The 19,660-nt window shown below is 34.4% G+C and overlaps 1 protein-coding gene across 23 annotated transcripts in view; it reads left to right on the top strand.

Moving 5' to 3' along the window:
• The window catches only part of LCORL (ligand dependent nuclear receptor corepressor like), a 186,734-nt gene that overhangs the window by 59,174 nt on the left and 107,900 nt on the right, over positions 1-19,660 (top strand). For 11 of the 23 annotated variants that reach the window (XR_010116184.1, XM_055246387.2, XM_063619423.1 and 8 more), the window contains exons 3-4: positions 5,734-5,813; positions 6,747-6,876. Coding sequence is in view for 20 of the 23 variants with exons in the window: in XM_055246387.2 (XP_055102362.1) it covers positions 5,734-5,813; positions 6,747-6,876 (210 nt within the window). In the remaining 3 variants the exon portion in view is untranslated. Of the gene's footprint in view, positions 1-5,733; positions 5,814-6,746; positions 6,886-8,460; positions 8,508-19,660 lie in introns of those variants that run through there. The other 12 variants (XM_055246389.2, XM_055246401.2, XM_055246397.2 and 9 more) reach the window with 4 other exon arrangements.

Raw genomic sequence — 19,660 nt, 5'->3', positions numbered from 1 at the left:
GGTTCTTACATTTTATAATGGTTAAAAAAGTTAATATTTCATGAAAATTATATGAAGTTCAAATTTAATTTTTCAGTTAATAAAGTTTTATTGGACGTAGTTTCACTCATCCCTTGACTATGGCTGCTTTTATACTATAATGGTGGAATTAAGTAGTTGTGAAGAGACTATATGGTTTGGAAAACCTAAAATATTTACTATTTGGCTGTTTATAGAAAAGATTTGCTGACCCCTGACTTATAATACTGACTGAAATTTAATATATTTGGCTTAATATCATGTTTTCTACCTGTTAACACTATGATGGAGACAACAAAGCTACTTTTTAATAACATTTGTTTGATGAAATATTTTAAATGCTTATTTTGTGTTAGATGCTGTGATTAGCAATAAGGAATAAAAGGTGCATAAGAGTTCTTCTTACTAGGAACTCATGGCCTAGTATTTACTCAGAAGTTGGTAGTTTTCTAATATGAATTGATGATTATTTATATTATACAATTAAAACCAGATAATCTAATGTTATTTTTAGTTAAAAATTATATTAGCTCTTATCACATATGTATAAGTTGGTGCAAATGTAATCGTGCTTTTTGCCATTACTTTTAACATTAAAAAGTAATGTCAATAAAAAGTAATGGCAAATGGCCGGGTGCAGTGGCTCACGCCTGTAATCTCAGCATTTTGGGAGGCCGAGGCAGGCAGATCACTTGAGGTCAGGAGCTTGAGACCGGCCTGGCCAACATGGTGAAACCCCATCTCTACTAAAAATACAAAAATTAGCCAGGCGTAATGGCGGGTGCCTGTAATCCCAGATGCTCAGGAGGCTGAGGCAGGAGAATCGCTTGAATCTGGGAGGCAGAGGTTGCAGTGAGCCGAGATTGTGTCACTGCACTCCAGCCTGGGCGACAGAGTGGAACTCCATCTAAAAAAGAAAAGAAAAACAAAGTAATGGCAAATGGCAATTAAAACTAAAGGCAGAAACTGCGATTACCTTTGCACCAAGCCTGATATTTGATACATACTTATCTGAAGTAAAGACTTACCTGAGTATATTCATCATAATGCTTGTAATACAAAGACTGGAGAAACAGGCTAAATATTCAGTAATAGGATTTGGCTAAATAAATTGTAGGGCATCTTTTTGATGGACTATACTTAACCAAAAATTACTTTGAGTATGGGAAATATTTGTGGTAAATAAGCATAAAGGTGTAATATGATTTTAATTTTTTAAACTAAAATATTTTAGAACAATTTTAAATTTACAGAAAAAATTGAGTAGAAAGTACAGAGTTTCCATGTACTCTCTTTTCCTCTGCCTTCAGTTCCCTGTATATTAGCATATTTTATTGAACCCAATTGATAAATTATTATTAACAAAATTCCACAGTTTACATTAGGGTCACTCTATGTGTTGTGCAGTTTTATGGGTTTTGCCAAATGCATAGTGTCATTAATCCATCATTATAGTATCAGACACAGTGCATATCACTGCCAAAAAACGTCTCCTAAACTCTACCTAGTCATACCTCCCACTTCCCCAAACCTGTGGCAAACACTAATCTTTTTATGGTCTCTAAAGTTTTGTCTTTTTTAGAATGTCATATAGTTGGAATCATACAGTATGTAGCTTCTAAAGATTTGCTTCTTTCACTTAGAAATGTGCATTTAAGGGTCCTCTATTACTTTTCATGTCTATTTATTGATGAATAATATTGCCTTGTATAGGTGTACCCACAGTTTACTTATTCATTCACCTATTGAAACGCATCTTGCTCACTTTCAAGATTTGGCTATTAAGAATAAGACTGCTATAAACACTCACAGGCAAATTTTTTTGTGGACAAATTTTTTCAACTCATTTGGGTAAATATTTAGGAGCATCATTGATAGACTATGTTTAGTTTTGTAAGAAACTGTAAGGGTATCTTCAATGGTAGCTGTACCATTTTGCATTCCCACCAGCAATGAATGAAAGTTCTTGTTGCTGTGTATCCTCACCAATATTTGATGTGAGTGTTTTGGATTTTAACCATTCTAACAGGTATATAGTGGTATTTCATTGCCTTAATTTGCAGTTCCCTAATGACATGATATTCAGCATCTTTTCATATGCTTAGTTGCCACTATGTATCTTCTTGGGTGATGTATCTATTCAGACAGAGTTTGATATTTGGACAATGATGGATTCGTAGAGTAAGTGAAGATATATTTCCCCTGCTGCTGTTTTTAGAGACAGATTGTGTGGAAATCATCTGGGTTGGTGCTTTCTGTTTCAGAAGGTTTTTAATTATTAATTTCTTTAATAGATATAGGGCTGTTGAGGTTATCTATCTTACCTTGTGTAGTTTGTGTCTTCTGAGGAATTGGTCCATTTTATTTAAAGTTACCAAATTTGTGAGCATGATGTTGTTCATAATATTCCTTTATTATCCTTATAATGCCCATACGATCTGTGGTGATGGCCAGTCTTTCATTTCTAATATTAAAAATTTGTGTTTTCTCTTTTTTTCTTGATTGGCTAGCCAGATTTGGCTGGAGGTTTATTTTACTGATGTTTTTCCCCAATGAACCAGCTGATCCTAGTTTTTTAAGTGGCATAAAATATAAACTAGAAGGATCTATAGCAAAATGTTAATCATTGTCTACGGATGGTGGGATTATGAATTTTTCTTTTCTCCTTTGTACTTTTCAATATAGTTAATATATAATTTCATAATGAAAAATTAGTGTTTAGTTGTATTGCCCTTCTGATTAGTATCTTTCCCTCAGACCAACACAGTTATAACCAGTATTTCATGATCTTCATGAAAAATCTAGCTCAGTATTCTTTTTCATTTTTCACTGAACTTCGTCTTTGGAAACGCTAAATTTACAGCCTATGGATAAAGGGACCAAAAAGCATTAAAACACTCAAAAATTATTTATTAATAATGAGGTTATTTAGAAGAAAATACAAATTACATCTGTTTAGGTGTTTTACATATGCTTTAATTTTTACTACAGCTTTAACATGCAATTATTATTCTCTTTTTCAAACAAAGAATCTGAAACTCAAGTTAACTTGCCTGACTGAGGCCACATGAGTATGTGGAAAAGCCACAAAAAGTTCAGTACTAGGGTTCTCCTATTTCAAAATCTGGATTAGATAAAATGATTCAAGCCAGATTTTAACTATAAGAGTATATATCCATGGTGGAAAGGTTGATCTTTGTCATTCATTAAATATTAGTTTTCATTATGATGTTACCTTTTACTAATGAAGCTATTTCTATAAGATATATAATTTAACCTTTTTTGAGTTTATGCATTACAGTTTCAAAAAGAGAGATAACATCTTTTAGAGATGAGTATCTTATTCGTTGTTTGAGAGATTAAAATGAATGTTTTATTTCAGCATGTATTTAGTTTTTAATGACATGAAAGGTAACCTGGGGAGAGTGAAAATCTGGCCTAGAGTTAATTTTTCAAAAGCTGTTTTTCCATATAGAAAAATTTATCCCACCAAACATCATTTGTTTGGTTTAAAATAAAAAGTTAATATAGAAAGAGTGATTAAATATTTGTAAGTAAAGCTATAAAGCTATACATTTTGAATTCAGAAAAACTTAATGGTCTTTATATTCAATTGATTATTCATTGCCATTTATTTGACTATGTAAGCCTTTGTTGTAATTAACGTTTTCTTGAAGAACTCCTAAAATATCTAAAATAAGTGACAATCTCAGCATACCTTGATATTATCTTACAACTGGCAATTGTCTTAATCTAAAATTGTTGGCCCTTGATCGAGGATATTTATCACTGAAGCTTTATGAAACCGTACAGCTATTTTTAAAAATACCCCTTCCCGAAGCCTACAAGCTATTTTCCAAAAATTCTTTAATGAGACACTGATTTTTTTTTTTTTAAAAAGGCAGTAAGATTTCCTTGACCTATCAAAATTATGTTATGCTTGGCATATAAATCATGTTTTTGGCACAACAGTTCCAAAACAACTCCAGAATCTTTTGCACGCTTATGGGTGATCTGGTTCAGCTGGACTCCAGGCTGTGAGTGGGGAATAACACCTTCACATGAGCGTTAGGTCCCAAGTTCCTCTTATGTTGTATGGTGATTCTGTCCTAGTGAGGGGGTGAAAGTTTGAAACCTACGTAAGCCTACATAGCTACAGTTCTATAGGAGCTGGGTTTTTAATTATATAGAATGTTGAAACTTTTTGATTTGTCAGGTTTTACAGAAAGTGACCAGTTTTCTTAATTAAAATTTAATTAAAATCTTTCTGCAAACTGACCTTATCAAATACACATACAATCATATAGGATTAAAAAATAATGACTGGTAATTCTGTCTTGTTTATAACTGGCTTTTGTATGGTGCTTCATAGTTTATAAAGCATTTTTACATTTTTTCATTTAATCCATAAATAAGTTAGATGATGTGATCCTTATTCACACACAAGGTAATTAAAACAACTTTGTGGCTTGAAAAGCTTAAACTGGTAAGTGAAATTCCACCCCACATTTTCAGAAACTTCAAATCTAGTTATCTTTCCATTACCCTACACTGCATCTTAATTCCCATTCCCTGCTCTGTCCAAGTTTATGTAGATATTAGTAATATATTTGTGTACTACTGCAGAAATTAAAGGGAGTTGTTACTATGTTCTTTATATTCCAACATATTATCTTCTTTTCTGATCAGTGTTTCTGAGTTGATTTAGGGGAGTCCTAGCTACTGATCCTAACTAGTATTTATTCATTATCATTCCAAAAAAGAAAAACTGTATTTTCTGTGCATTTTAGCAGAGATGTGTATTCAATTTCATTATGTATTTCAAAAGTATGAAAATTGCGGTGATAGACCAGTGTTTTTCAAATTAGTCACAGTATAGCTGCCTTAGATGATAATGGTTTTTATGTTTGAGGTTCTGCATATGAATTTATTTGGGAATAGAATTTGGGGAGAGTTTCTGCTGCAAGGGTTAAGTTTTAAAATCATTGTCTATGCCAGATATATTTAGGATGACAATATTATTATGCCTTCATAAAATTCAGTAGGAACTATTTTTGTTTTCCAGAAATTCTCTAATATATTACAACAGTTGGATTATAAGGAATATTCTTCTGGAAAAAAAATCCGTGTTTTATATTAAATAATATACCTTATTTGTTTACCTGATTTTTGTTCTTGATTCTTGCAACAAAGCCTTTAAACAATTTAATAAAAATCTGTTCTGACTTTTGAGCTATAGACTTTTACTTGTTTTCTTGGGCATCATTCTATTTTCTGAAATCTGTGGACTTTTCTGGTGCTTTCTTCTATTTCTCTATTTTGTGTTGTCTTTCATGGTGTGCAAAGTTTATTTCCTCCAGATATCTCCCCCTTTGTTCTGATTTCTTTCATAGCAAAACTAAAATTAAAGCACAATGATAAGTTGAATCTTTCAGAAAGTCAGATGATATTTAAAACCCTATTGTTGGAAAATTGTTAATTTATAACCAGCTCATTGTTTTTTCTATTTTGTCCCATAATAGTGCAGATTACTCTCCTTACAGCCTTCTCTGTTTATTTCTAGATGTTGTGAGTTTAATTTTAAAGTTAGTTCTTCTCCCATTACTGTTAGTTTTTTAAAAATTATTATTATGTGAGCCATTGCTGTGGAGAGTGGTAATTTTATTTGTTTTAATAAAGTTAGTATATTTAATGAATTTTTTCCCTCTTTTAAAGACTGTGAACCAGAAGAGCTGACTGACTGGTCTATGGATGAAAAATGTTCATTTTGTAACCTACAGAGAGAAGCAGTCAGTGTAAGTTTTAGTGCTATGAAATTATCTTTAAACTAATGCACAATCGTAACACAGTTTTTTTTTTATCTTAATTTGTTTTGAAAATTTGTGACTCACAGTGGAAGTTTAAATATTTGATTTTGGTAAATGAAAATAATATTTTAAAGTCATATTAGAAATCTAACATTTAGCTTAACTTGCAGGTGAAAATCCTAGAAAACTTATCTTTTTTTTTACTTATTTATTTCACATTTCTTTCTTATTCTTACTTACCCTGACTCGTTAAGTTTAGTTCAGGTCTATTTTGTATTTAGGTATAGAGGGATGAGCTTGAAGGCCTACTTTGGTCTGAGACCACCCTACAATCTGATTTCTTAGAAATTAATAGTAGGGGAATAATGTGCTATTTTTAGCCTTTCACTTACTCTTGAAGTCTGTTGGATATCATAATTATCTCCTGTGTAAATGATGAAATATGTAAGTGTCTACTGTATACGTGGCATAAACTATGCAACCAGCATCTTCTTGTGTGGTGGGAAATTTTGATTTCTACTGTTGTGAGAAGGGCTGAGAAGAATTGAAAACTTGAGAACCTATACCAATTTTGGTCAGATTAGTGGGTAAACACATCTGCTTTGTTGTTAAAACTCTGTGTTAGGATTGCATTACTGGCATGCCAACATAGTAAATTTATTCACCAGTATGTTTCATATGCTCTTTTTTTTTTTTGACTATAGTTTTGCTAAGGAATAAGGTTATTTTGACTCTCTATCAGAGCTATTTCTTTTTTCCTGACTCTTATTCTGAATTTTATGTTCCCTCTCTCTAATTTGATACAATTTAAAGGGTAGAACAAATGAGCATTTAGAGCATTAATTTTTTGTCATTTTTAATGGAATTCCATGTTTGAATTAAAAAATGATTCTCTATGTTGTTGTTTTCTTATACTTTTAGGATTGTATACCATCTCTTGATTCTTCACAGTCAACACCAACAGAGGAGCTATCATCTCAGGGCCAGTCCAACACTGATAAGATTGAATGCCAAGCAGAAAATTACCTAAATGCACTCTTTCGAAAGAAAGGTAATATTGGTATGCTTTGTCATTTAAAATTTGCAATAGAGATGTAAAATGTTTGAATTTTTTTACACAAAAGTTTTTTATATGTCAGTCTCTCTACTTCTCTCTTTATTATTTCTTTATTCTTAATTTTTCTTTATATTTTTAGGGACAGTAGGAGTCTCAATCATTCTAGTACTAGTCTTGTATTAGGCATTCCTGTTCAGCATTCTATTTTCAAGTATCTCTCTGACTTTATCACACATTTTCCTCATCTATTATAAGCACCTTTAAAAATTTTTCTTATGCTTCTGGTCTTCCTTATTGTATTGCTGTCTTGAACACTTCAAAATTTGTTTGATGTTCAATAAGTTATAGATATATAACATTATATTGCAAAGCTATGCCTGATAATGTAATAGTTGAAATCACTTATCAGCTTGGTTGGAGTATATTTGCTGACTTGCTATTTCAATATTTATTTGGTAACTTGAATTTGCTTAGTAGACATTAAAAAAATCAATGTTCTTTTTTATTTCTTGTCTCTCTAAACTACTCAAACCAAATAGCTTTTGTTTTACTTGTTCCCTTACTTTACACTCGTGTATCAAGCAGAAGTAGTTTTTATATTTTAGTTACTTGGGAGAATTAGAGAAATGTAGGACCTTTCATGTTTTGTTCTTGGCTGTTCCCACAGTAATAGAGTGTCTTATTTTTACCACCTGGACCTTTGGAGTAAGTTATGGTGCATGTTTAGTTTGGGGGATTATCCTCTCTCTCAACTTTGAGATTAAGAAAACATTACCATATTGTCATCATCTACTTGTTGACCCTGTTTTACTCCTCTTTGGAGTGAGATATCACTAGATATTTTTCTACTAAATTGATAACTTTCATGTTTAAATCAATAATGTTTAAAATAGTACTTGACTGTGATACAAGAGTCTGTTGTTTAGTCTTAAGTGTTCTAAGTTCTTTTATATGTTGAAATATGGAAATCCTCTTATTAGAAGAATCATTAATATAATTTAAATGCCTAAAATTAAGAACTATAATTTTTAAGAGCAAGAGACTGAAAATCTTCTCCTTTGTGTTACTGTTGAGAAATCTGCATTATCTTTAAAAATCAAATTTTTTCAAAATTTTTAGTACAGTGTTAAAAATGTTTTATGGCCAGGTGCAGTGGCACGTACCTATAGTCCCAGCTAATAGGTGGGCTGAGGTGGGAGAATTGCGTCAGCCCAGTTGTTCAAGGCCAGACTGGGCAACAAGACCCCATCTCTTTAAAACAATAATTTTACATGCTTTCTTTAAGGATTTTATGACATTAATTTAGAAAATTTTATTCTGTTAGTATTCACTTACAGGAAGAATTATGTTATCAGACTTGTATCACTAAGAGAACTGGAAGAAATATACACATTTACACACATGCACACAGTAAGTTTCATTTACCTTGGAACTCATTACTCAGTCTCTTTGAGTCATTTGTAATGGTAATAACTAGAATTATCAATAATAATAGCCTTTAATTTTTGATAGTATGGAGTTAGCCTATGCTCCATTGCCCTATTAAGAGTAATCAGTAAAAACTTGGTACTATTTCAGCTGATTCAAGCATCTGGGTCTCCAAGAGGTCTCCTACCAATGGTTGGGTGAGTGTTCTTGGATATTTAGTGACCTCTCCATTTCTGGATTTCTTCAACATCTTTTGAAAGATTGCAGAGTTTTTAAATTAAAGATTCTTCTTAGTGTTTTTGCTTTATTTTAGGCCTTTGTTAATTTCTTTATTTGTAGTTCATCACTTTCCAGATTTAATTAAACATAAAAGTTTGTCTGCTTGTTTACTTGGGCTTTTTAAATTTGCTTTCAATAAAATCATTTTAGAGATTTCCAAATGGTCTGACCAAGATGGGGCTAGAAGATAATAACAATATCTTTTAAATGGTCTTAACTCCTTTGTTAGTTTGCCATTTGAGTTCTACTATTAACTCTACTTTGAAGTAAAAGGCAAGAAATATTAAAGACAGGAAATACTTCTGAGTCTTTGGAGTAGCATTATGACATGTTGTTAAAACATCTTTTTAGTGCAGATTTTTTTTTCCCTGAAAATATCCCATATGCAATCATTTTTGGGGATCCTGGATATGGATGGCATTAGTATTCCTGGTACTTAAAATCTTTTGCTTAGTTTGAGGAACATATACATGTTGATCATCTTGGTAAAACATAAAGAAATCTTTTAATATCCTTATGGTAACTAATTTATTGTCTTTCCCAACTTATGCTTTTTGAGATGGTGCTAATGATAAATATAAGCTATTACTATTGAGAATATCACTACCTGGGATAATGATGATGATTGATATCATCAGTTGTGATTGAGCACTAAACCTTTTTTATGCTCTATCTCATTTAATGCCAAAACAATATTAAGAGGGTAAGTACTGTTTAACAGGTAGGAACAATGAAGCTCAGAGAAGTTAAATACCATGATTTTTAGCTCTGTGTGCTGAACATTTGAGCTGTCCAGAAGAAGTTCAAAAAATGAACAGTGCGGCCAGGCGCGGTGGCTCACGCTTGTAATCCCAGCACTTTGGGAGGCCAAGGCGGGTGGATCACGAGGTCAGGAGATCGAGACCACGGTGAAACCCCGTCTCTACTAAAAATACAAAAAATTAGCCGGGCGTGGTGGCGGGCGCCTGTAGTCCCAGCTACTCAGAGAGGCTGAGGCAGGAGAATGGCGTGAACCCGGGAGGCGGAGCTTGCAGTGAGCCGAGATTGCGCCACTGCACTCCAGCCTGGGCGACAGAGCGAGACTCCGTCTCAAAAAAAAAAAAAAAAAAAATGAACAGCGTTCTGTGTGAGAAGCACCTAGATTCTTTTAAGTACTAAGTAGAAAACACTTCCCATTCTCCACTAGTTAGCAGACTAGGATTAGAACTATTTTATTTGAATTAAGCAGACTAGAGAGGAAATATGGGGAATGCTCTATATTTCTTATAGGTTTCTATTTTTTCTTCATGTGGCTTCTGAACAATTTCAGTGATTAATTCCCTTATAGTGCTTAATAATAAATAGGTTGTAGGAATGCCACTGGCATTAAACCTTCTCAAGACTGGAAGAGTGTATTACTTAAATACAGCTCAAGCAATTCATTGTATTTAGAAGCTAGTCAAAAATACTCTCAGGGTTGAATAAGTCAGATGCGAAGAGGAGGATGTTCTAGGACAAAGGTGAACTTTAACTAATTTTGTATATTCTTTACTTTAGAAATGTTTAGAAATTGAATTCCTTCTGGAGGTTAACACTAAAATTAACTAGAGTGCTAGAGTAGAATGAAAATCTCCGTAATAACAGGGACTTTGTTTTGTTTATTGCAGAATCTCGGCAACTAGGACTGTACCTGCATGTTAGGTCCTGAGTTAGTATTTCTTGGGTGATAAATGAATACTAAGATAAACTCTACCTAGATACCTGTCAGTTTCTCCGAATATTCGGTAGTATTAGTACTTCCTTTGTTCTGTTTTGAAGAAGTAAATTATTTTGCACGTACATATAGTTTACCTTTCTCTGCTTTGTACTTAAAGTATTGTGTATAGTTTATCAGTCAGTTTGTTTGGAATGTTGATAAACGTAGGCATATAGATATAAAATGCCTTGTTTACAGGTATCCTCACGAAATGTAAACTAAGTTATTTTGGCCTTTAGCTGCAGATTCTCTAATCACCTGAAATGTTTAAGTCACTGGCTTATGATTCAGGAAGATGTCTCATCTTTTATTTTTAAATTGAAGGCTGCTGGACTTGACTAAATTGGGCAGATAATATGTACATAGTAGCTGAACGAATCATACTGCTATCTGTATAACAAAGTCATCCTTCATCAAAATGTAATATGTTTTTCCTGCTTTTTTTTAATACCCACACATGCTTAGCATTCACATACCCACAATTCTGTGTTTTTTTCCTAAAGACCTTCTTGATGGATTTGATGCCATTAGTTGAAAGCTTCTATTAACAAACTCTTTTCCCTTAAGTTAATTGATAGCCAGGTTTTATATTAAAAACCTTTTTTTTTCCGTGCCTTTTGGGAACACAGTCCCTTTTCCTTTTAAACTGTTAATGTTTTGTTTTGTACTCTAGCATGATATAAATACTAGTATGGTTCATTAACCAGTTGGGTTATGACTGATGATAAAGTAATTGATTTCTTAAAAACAGGTAGTGTTAATCTTTTAGATTGCTTTTCTCTAAATGCAGACATCCTTGATTGACTATGTAAATTTAACATGATTCATTCAGGCCTTAAGTATTTCTTAGTAAGTGTTCCTTTGTGATGTCATTGTGGTCATACTTTGAGTTTCTCTTATATAGGTTGCCCTTTTGGAACTCTCAGGGAATTGTAAGTGCCATAAAATAACTGATATACCATTATGAGCTGCATTCAGAGGTGTTCATGAAAAGATTTTTCTTCTTTTCTTACCAGGTACCTGTAAGATAGTAAACAAATTCTAAGAACACACTTAAAATTAGAACTGGATTGAAGACTTTTTACATTTCTGATAAAAATCTCCCTTTTACTTGCAAGTCCATCCATAGAAGGAATTAAAGGAAATCTACCAGTTCGTCCATCATCACCCAGATTCTCATCTTCCTTTGGCTTTTTAATTCCCTAATTTGACCCAGTCTCCTACCCCTTTACAATCACCCAAATTCTTTCTACTTTGTCTTCTGGAGCTTCTGGTCTTCCATCAGCAGAATCCCTCAGTCTCTTTTCTGAGTGTTCCTCTTTCTTTATTGCTCTAATTGAAACCTATGTGTTCATAAAGGATGCTTTTGTAGACTTCTCACTTGCTATTGTTTTTAATTCCTTACTTTATGTAACATAAGGAGGTAACTGGCAGGCAACTTCCAAGATCTTTATATCTACTCTGCTTGCTCAAAACCATGACCTTCTTTGAAGCCATGGCATTAAAGTATTCCATCTACATTTTCGTCTCTACCACGCTTTTTGCTTCCTTCCTCCCAAATACTATTCCCATCATAGCTCATATTGACTTAAAATTCTATGTAGCTGATACATCCAACACCCTGGCCTCTCCATTACTTGATCTCTTCATTTCCAACGCTCTTTTCCTTTATTCTACTCTAGCCACCTTTTCCCACGTTCCTATACCTTTATCACCTCCCAAATCTAATTTTACCTATCCCTTTTTCTGACTGCCATCTTATCCCAATACTCTCATTCCAATATTTATTTTTTATTTATTGTATTGATACATAATATTTATACATATTTACAGGATACATGTGATATTTTGATACATGCATACAATGTGTAATAACAAATTGTGGTATTTAGGATATCCATCACCTCAAATAGTTATTTTTGTGTTGAGAACATTTCACATCTTTGCTTCTATTTTGAAAAATACAATATATTGTTATTAACTGTAGTCACCCTACTGTACCATCAAACACTAAAACTTATTCCTTCTAGCTAACTGTGTAGGTTTGTACCCAACCTCTTCATCCCCTCCCACCCTTCCCAGCCTGTGATAAATATCATTTTACTCTCTACCTCTATGAGGTCAATGTTTTCTTAAGCTCCTACATATGAATGAGAACATGTGATATATGTCTTTTTGTACCTGGCTTATTTCGTTTAACATAATGGCTGTCCAGTTCCATCCATTTTGCTGCAAATGGCAGGATTTTATTCTTTTTATGGCTGAATAGTATTCCATTATGTAGATATACCACATTTTCGTTATCCATTCATAGACATTTAGGTTGAATTCATAACTTGGCTATTGTGAATAGTACTGCAGTAAACATGGGGATGCAGGTATCTCTTTGATATACTGATTTCCTTTCCTTTGGGTAGATACCCAGTAGTGGGGTTGCTAGATTGTATGGTAGTTCTATTTTTAGTTTTTTGCGAAACCTCCGTACTATTTTCTATAGTGGCTGTACAATGTACAGTCCCAGAAACTGTAAAAGAGTTCCCTTTCCTCTTCACACAAGCCAGCGTTTGTTATTATTTGTCTTTTTTATAATACCCAGTCTAAATGGGGTAAAATGATGTCTCATTGTGGTTTTGAATTGCATTTATTTCCCTGATGATTAGTGATGTTGAACATTTTTTTCATATGCCTGTTGTCCATTTGTGTGCTTTCTTTTGAGAAATGTCTATTCAGGTCATTTGCCCACTTTTTAATGGGATTATTTATGCAGGTATCCAATTTTTTTTTCACCTCACTGCAGCCTTCAATGTATAGACCACACCACTTTCACTGTTAAGTATCTCCTCATGATTTCACTTCTCTCTGTACTCAGTTCAGATATTGTGCTTGATAACCATGATCATTTTTCATGTAAAATCTTAACTCCCTTTCCTCTCTTTGCCTTTGTCATATTTAACACTCAGAATCTTACCTGTGTTTTAATTCAGTTCTCTTTTACTACACACTTACTCTGGAATAGCTGAATTTGACGAGGAAAACATCCAATCATGCTGTTTTTCTAAGTCTCCTTTTTTTAGTCGATTTCCTCTCTTATAGGAAGTTATTTTATCTCCTCAAACCTCCACCAACTAAAAATTCTCCTTCCTTTTTGTAGAACAATCACCTTCTATTATACTATATACTCTACTTATTTTATTTATTGTTATCTGTTGCCTTCTGCTAGAATGTAAGCACCATGAGGAACTGAATTTTTGTTAACTAACATATTTCAAGAACTAGCACACAGCAGGTGTTTAGTAGCAATATTTGTTATTGTCCATACTTTTGCCATCTCCACTTTCCACCTTCCCTTCTCTTTTCAATCCATCCTAGTTAGACTTTCTTTCCTACCACTCCACTGAAATTGTTTTATCAATTTCACTGGTAATTCCATCGTGTCCTATTCAAAGGAATGCCAGTCATTTCTCATGTTAGCCTTTCAGCATCGTTTGATAGAGCTGATCACTTTCTTGGTTTCTGGAAAATTATACCCTTTGGATTTTTTTTGCCTTTCTCACAAATTGCTTCTTTCACATGATCCTTGCTGGTTTTCTTCTTCTTGACCTTTAAATGTTGAAGAGCCGTTAAGAGTTAGTCCTCAGCTGTCTTCTCTTCTTGATATACATTCACTCACTTGATAACCTCACTCAGTCCTATGGCTTTAATTATCATGTGTGTGCTGATAATAACTACATATTCAATCTAATCCTGACCTTTCCTCCTGCTTTACCAACTCTTCTATCTAACTGCCTAGTTGATAATTCTTCACTACTGTGGCTAATAGGCATCCCACAATGACCTGTCTAAAACAGAACATTTGATTTTAATCTATTCCCCTTCCCCAGCTTTTTCCATCTTTGTGAAAGGTATCACTCCTGACTCAGTTGGTCAAGCCAAAAGGCTAGGAGCCTTCTTTGATTTCTCAATATCTTTTACAGCCCACATGCAACCTATTGTCAAGTCTGTACCTTCAAATCTGTTCTAAAGCTCACCATGTCTCATCATTTCCATTGCTACCACCTTAATCTGAGGTCCATCTGGTCTGGTTATACTACTAAAGAGCCTTCTAACTAGTCCTTTTGTTTCTACTTGTCCCCCATCTTACCAATTCAGCTTTCTGTGCAAAAAGAAAAATCATGTTTCTAAAGCCTCAACCAGATCATTATTCCTCTGTCAAAAACATTTAGTGGCTTTACATGTCATTTAGAATAAAATCTCTCAAGGACTCTATGTGATCTGGTTCTGCTTCCTCCTTGACCACATCTTATTATTCATTCTTTTGAATACTTACTGGCTTTTTGCTTTTCCTCAAATGTGCTAACCTTACTTTCTTCTCAGGATCTTTAGACTTGGCTGTTACTTCTGTCTAGAATCCTGTTTCTACTAGTGCACATTGCTAACTTCTTCATATCATCAAATATTGCCTCTCTCCTGACGATGCACTGGCCCCACCACCCTATTAATAATTCATCTCAGTCACTCTTTCACGTTTTTTTTTTTTTTTTTTTTTTTTTTGAGACGGAGTCTCGTTCTGTTGCCCAGGCTGGAGTGCAGTGGCGCAATCTCGGCTCACTGCAAGCTCCGCCTCCCAGGTTCATGCCATTCTCCTGCCTCAGTCTCCTGAGTAGCTGGGATTACAGGCGCCCGCCACCACGCCCGGCTAAGTTTTTGTATTTTTAGTAGAGACGGGGTTTCACCGTGTTATCCAGGATGGTCTCGATCTCCTGACCTCGCGATCTGCCCGCTTCGGCCTCCCAAAGTGCTGGGATTACAGGTGTGAGCCATCGCACCTGGCCCTCACATTATTTCTTTAAACTCTCCCTTTACTCCTCTTAAAATCTGTTTATCTGCCACTTCTGGAATATAAGAACAAATTAGGCAGGGATTTTGTGTTTTGTTATATCCCTAGCACCTAGAATAGCACCGGGCACCATTAACACTCAATCAGTTAATTGAGTGCATTTAAATCTTTTAGAAAAGAAATGTTTTCAGAATCAAAAGCTGTGCTTTAAAATCATGATGGCCTTTCAACGATTTTTTAGAAATGTAACTCACAGCTGCAGTATGCTATCTAGACCTTTAGATAAACATCATGAAGGAGTCCTTGCAGATGACAAGTAAGTGCTAATATTCTAAGGTGTTCTAGGGATCGGCCAAAAATACTGAAAATATAAGTGACTCTAAATTCCTTTCAGAAATGTTTAGTCATTATTCTTTCAGTGATTTTGTACATCCCTAATATCCTTTGGGGTAAATGTTTAAATTTGAGGGTAACAGATGCAGGCGAAGTTGTGGAGAAAAAGTAACACTTATACACTGCTGGTGGGAGTGTAAATTAGCTCAGGCATTGTGGGAAGCAGTGTGGCAATTCCTCAAAGAGCTAAAAACAAAACTACCATTCAACCAAGCAATCCCATTACTGGGTGTATGCCCAAAGGAATATAAACTGTTCTGCCATAAAGACCCATGCATACATATGTTCATTGCAGGACTATTCACAATAGCAAAGGCATGGAGTCAACCTAAATGCCCATCGGTGGTAGACTGGATAAAGAAAATGTGGTGCATATATAACATAGGATACTATGCAGCCATGAAAAAGAATGAGATCATGTCCTTTGCAGCAACATGGATGGAACCAGAGGCCATTATCTTTAGTAAACTAACGCAGGAACAGAAAAAAAAATGTATCACATGTTCTTACTTATACGTGGGATCTAAAATAATGAGAACTAATGTGCACAAAGAGGAGAACCATAGACACTGGGGCCTACTTGAAGGAGGAGGATGGGAGGCAGGTGATAGGAGGGAGAGGATCAGGAAAAATAACTATCGGGTATTATGCTTAGTACATGAGTGTTAAAATGGTCTGTGCACCAAACCCCCATGACATGAGTTTGCCTGTAATAACAGACATGCACATGTACCCCTGCGTAAAATAAAAGTTTTAAAAAATTCTTTTTGGCCGGGCGCAGTGGCTTATGCCTGTAATCCCAGCACTTTGGGAGGACAAGGCGGGCGGATCACGAGGTCAGGAGATGGAGACCATCCTGGATAACACGGTGAAACCCTATCTCTACTAAAAATACAAAAAATTAGCTGGGTGTGGTGGTGGGCGCCTGTAGTCCCAGCTACTCAGGAGGCTGAGGCAGGAGAATGGCGTGAACCCGGGAGGCAGAGCTTGCAGTGAGCTGAAATCGCGCCACTGCACTCCAGCCTGGGCTACAGAACGAGACCCCATCTCAAAAAAAAAAAAAAAAAAAAAGAAAATTGTTTTTGAGGGGAAAGAAATGGGTTTTTTATTTATCTTTATATAATTTGTTAGCAGTTTTTCTAAATAATTTCTTTGTGTATTCTAATTCGTTTGAGAAAGTATAGTAGGTGAGAATGCAGACCTGATCATCAAAAGAGATGTAATTCTATTTGGGGCCCTATTTTTTGAATTACCATCTGTCTTTAGGTAATGCTTCTTCCCTGTGCTGTCTCTAATATGGCAGTCAGTAAAATTAGCCTATATTTAATATATAGCAATCTGTATGTGCTGTTCAAAATACTTTATGGGAAGAAGCATAATTTTATGTGGAAGTAACAGAAGAACTAATATGTGCTATATGACTGGTTAGTATTATAGTGTCTTAAATAAGGGTTTTTAATGATATTTTTCCCAGTTTTCTTGAGTAACTCATGAATTCACCACCTGTATCATTACCTGTGTGTTCTTGTATAGAATGCTACTAATTTAGTTCTTTCTTTTCCCCAATTCTGACTTTTCTCCCAAGCACAACTAGCATGTTGGTCTTTATAAAACATTTTTCTGGTCCATGACTAGTTCATTAAGAAAGATTTACTAAGCTCCTATTACATGCCAGGTACTGCTCTAGTGAACAAAAAAAATATCCCTGTCTTCATGGACCTTTATGTTCTAGTGAAGGGAGGCAGATAATAAACAAGTAAATTATACCCGTGGTTGAATGTGTATATACACACACCTAAACCTCTCACAGGCTGGTTGTATGCGAATATAGATAAGTGCCGTGGAGACAAAATGAAAAGAGGGACATAAAGCATGGAGATGGTGATTACATTTTTATAAGTGGTAATCAGATGACATTTGAGCAGAGATGTAAAAAAAGTTGAGGTAGCAAACCATAGAGATCTTAGGAGAAATATATTTCAGGAATTAAAATAATAGCAATTTTGAGAAATTATGGATTTGGCATGTGGTAGGTGATTGCCATTCCCATTCTTTAGTTTTATAGAATGTTTGTTTTTCTCTAAAGAACAATCTAAAATTGTAGCATTTTAAAGCAGGAAGGGGAGTTAGAGATTGTCTGTGTTTCTTTATATACAAAGAAATAGTTAACTTCACCAATGAACATGTACTATAGTGTAAACAACGAAATAATGTTAGATAATTAATGATTGTCAATAGCACTTTGCAAAATAAATAAGGCAATTTTTTAAATGTCTGATTAATGGATTATAGAGTTGGTTGAGTGAAATATAGTGGTTAAAAAAAGAAATAGGAGCTTTAGCGCCCATTGCTGTTTGGTAGTGAATTAAGCCAGACTGAACTGGTGAAGTAGTGAATAGATGCCTGAGGTTCATCCTTGTCTGAATCCACGGAAGTAGCTCTGAACCATCAACTGAAGCCATAGACAAAGCAACTGGATGAAAAAACTCAGAATGAATAAACTGTTTAAAGTTACTTCACTTGCACTTTTTCGGCTCCTGGTCACTCAATACTCTGTTTGTAGTTTAATTTTTTAATGTGGTGAGTCTTCTCCTGTCATGATCAAACTCACTTGTAACAACAAACATTTTATTTGTGTGGTCTGAATTTTTTTTTTTTAAGATTCGGTGTCAAGTATTTGTGACTCCTTTTTCTTTGTTTGACTAATGATGAGCATCAAGTGGAAAGATTTTTTCACTTATAAACTTCAACATTTCTACTGTCCATTTCATTAAATTCAGCCTCCTTTAGCAAGATATAAGACTTTTTGCTTTACAGTCAACATTTCCATTAACTCCTGGAAGTTAGCAAAATATGTACTAGATTCTTCCATACTCCATTCATTGTTTGCAGTGATATTTTCCTCCAAGCCTGATTGGCTAATAGTATCATCTTATCAAAACTCTTTTATAAATCCTACATTAAAGAAGTGTTAAATGTATTAGCACCCCACATCAGATATTCATCATCAATATGCTTGAAGTGTGTGATATGTCCTTTGTCTATAGGCTGCGTTAATGACATTCAATTGGAAGGCAAAAGAGTCCATTTAAATATTGTCTTCAGAAATAATGTTAACCAGCAAGAGATATACATAAGCATGTTCTATTATCAGAAGTGCCTTGTTTAAGATTTTCTTTCTCCATATGTTCCTTGATGAATAATAAAGAATGGTTCTGTACAACATCATGAATACCTTCGTACGCAAGTTTTATGATTTGAACACCATAAAATAAGCATTCCTTCCTTTAACGTTACTTTAAGGGCTCTTGAGTTTTTCAAGTGGTATACCAAAAAGGTTTTAGCTTAATATCATCTTTCCACTTTCCACTTAAAAAGTAATGTTGAGCTATCTTTGACCACTTGATGTTCTAGTACTGTTCTTGTCTAAAAAAAATTGAGGTGGCATTTTTCCCCCATAAAAGCTCTAGTTCGTCAGGATTGAAAATGTGCATAGTGGTTTAAACACATTTGTCAATACTGTAGTTTTTCACATTCAACGAGGAGTGCTGCTACAGCCTCACTGTCAGCAGAAACTACTCACTGAACTGTGATCCTCAAATTATGTAGTTTGTACAGTTCTTAAGTTTCTCAAACCCTTCTGTACATCCTTTAAAACTCAGCTCTTTCACTGAATCATTGCCTTCTTCAGCTGAGGTACACTATAAATACAGTGTGATTGTTTGTTATAACAGAGTTTAAGAAATAGATTTTATGGAATTACAAGAAGTATAAATTCTACTTGAAGTAAGAGCTAGGAGAAGAAAGTGTATTGTTTCCAATACAGGCTTTACAATAGTGATAACAGTTGAGCAGAATTCCCTCAGTAAAAGAAAGCAAAGGAAAATGGATAGCTCTCGTATCAGGGTTCTTGATTTAAAGTTACTAACTTTGGCCATGTTAAGGAAAAGGGGGTTATTGGGAGACTATTCAGGGCTCTCACAATTATCTAGAGGCTAGAGGGCCAAGGTTGGCAAATAAAAAATCCAAGAATACAGAGGAACCACAGCCAAGGCACATTATAATAAACAAGTCTGCATGACCTGAGGTTTATGCTTCCATAATGT

The sequence above is a fragment of the Symphalangus syndactylus genome, chromosome 16 (genome assembly GCF_028878055.3).
Source record: "Symphalangus syndactylus isolate Jambi chromosome 16, NHGRI_mSymSyn1-v2.1_pri, whole genome shotgun sequence".
Lineage (NCBI taxonomy): Eukaryota > Metazoa > Chordata > Mammalia > Primates > Hylobatidae > Symphalangus > Symphalangus syndactylus.
Note: the sequence above shows the minus strand (reverse complement) of the source record. Positions and strands in the feature narration are given on the sequence as shown.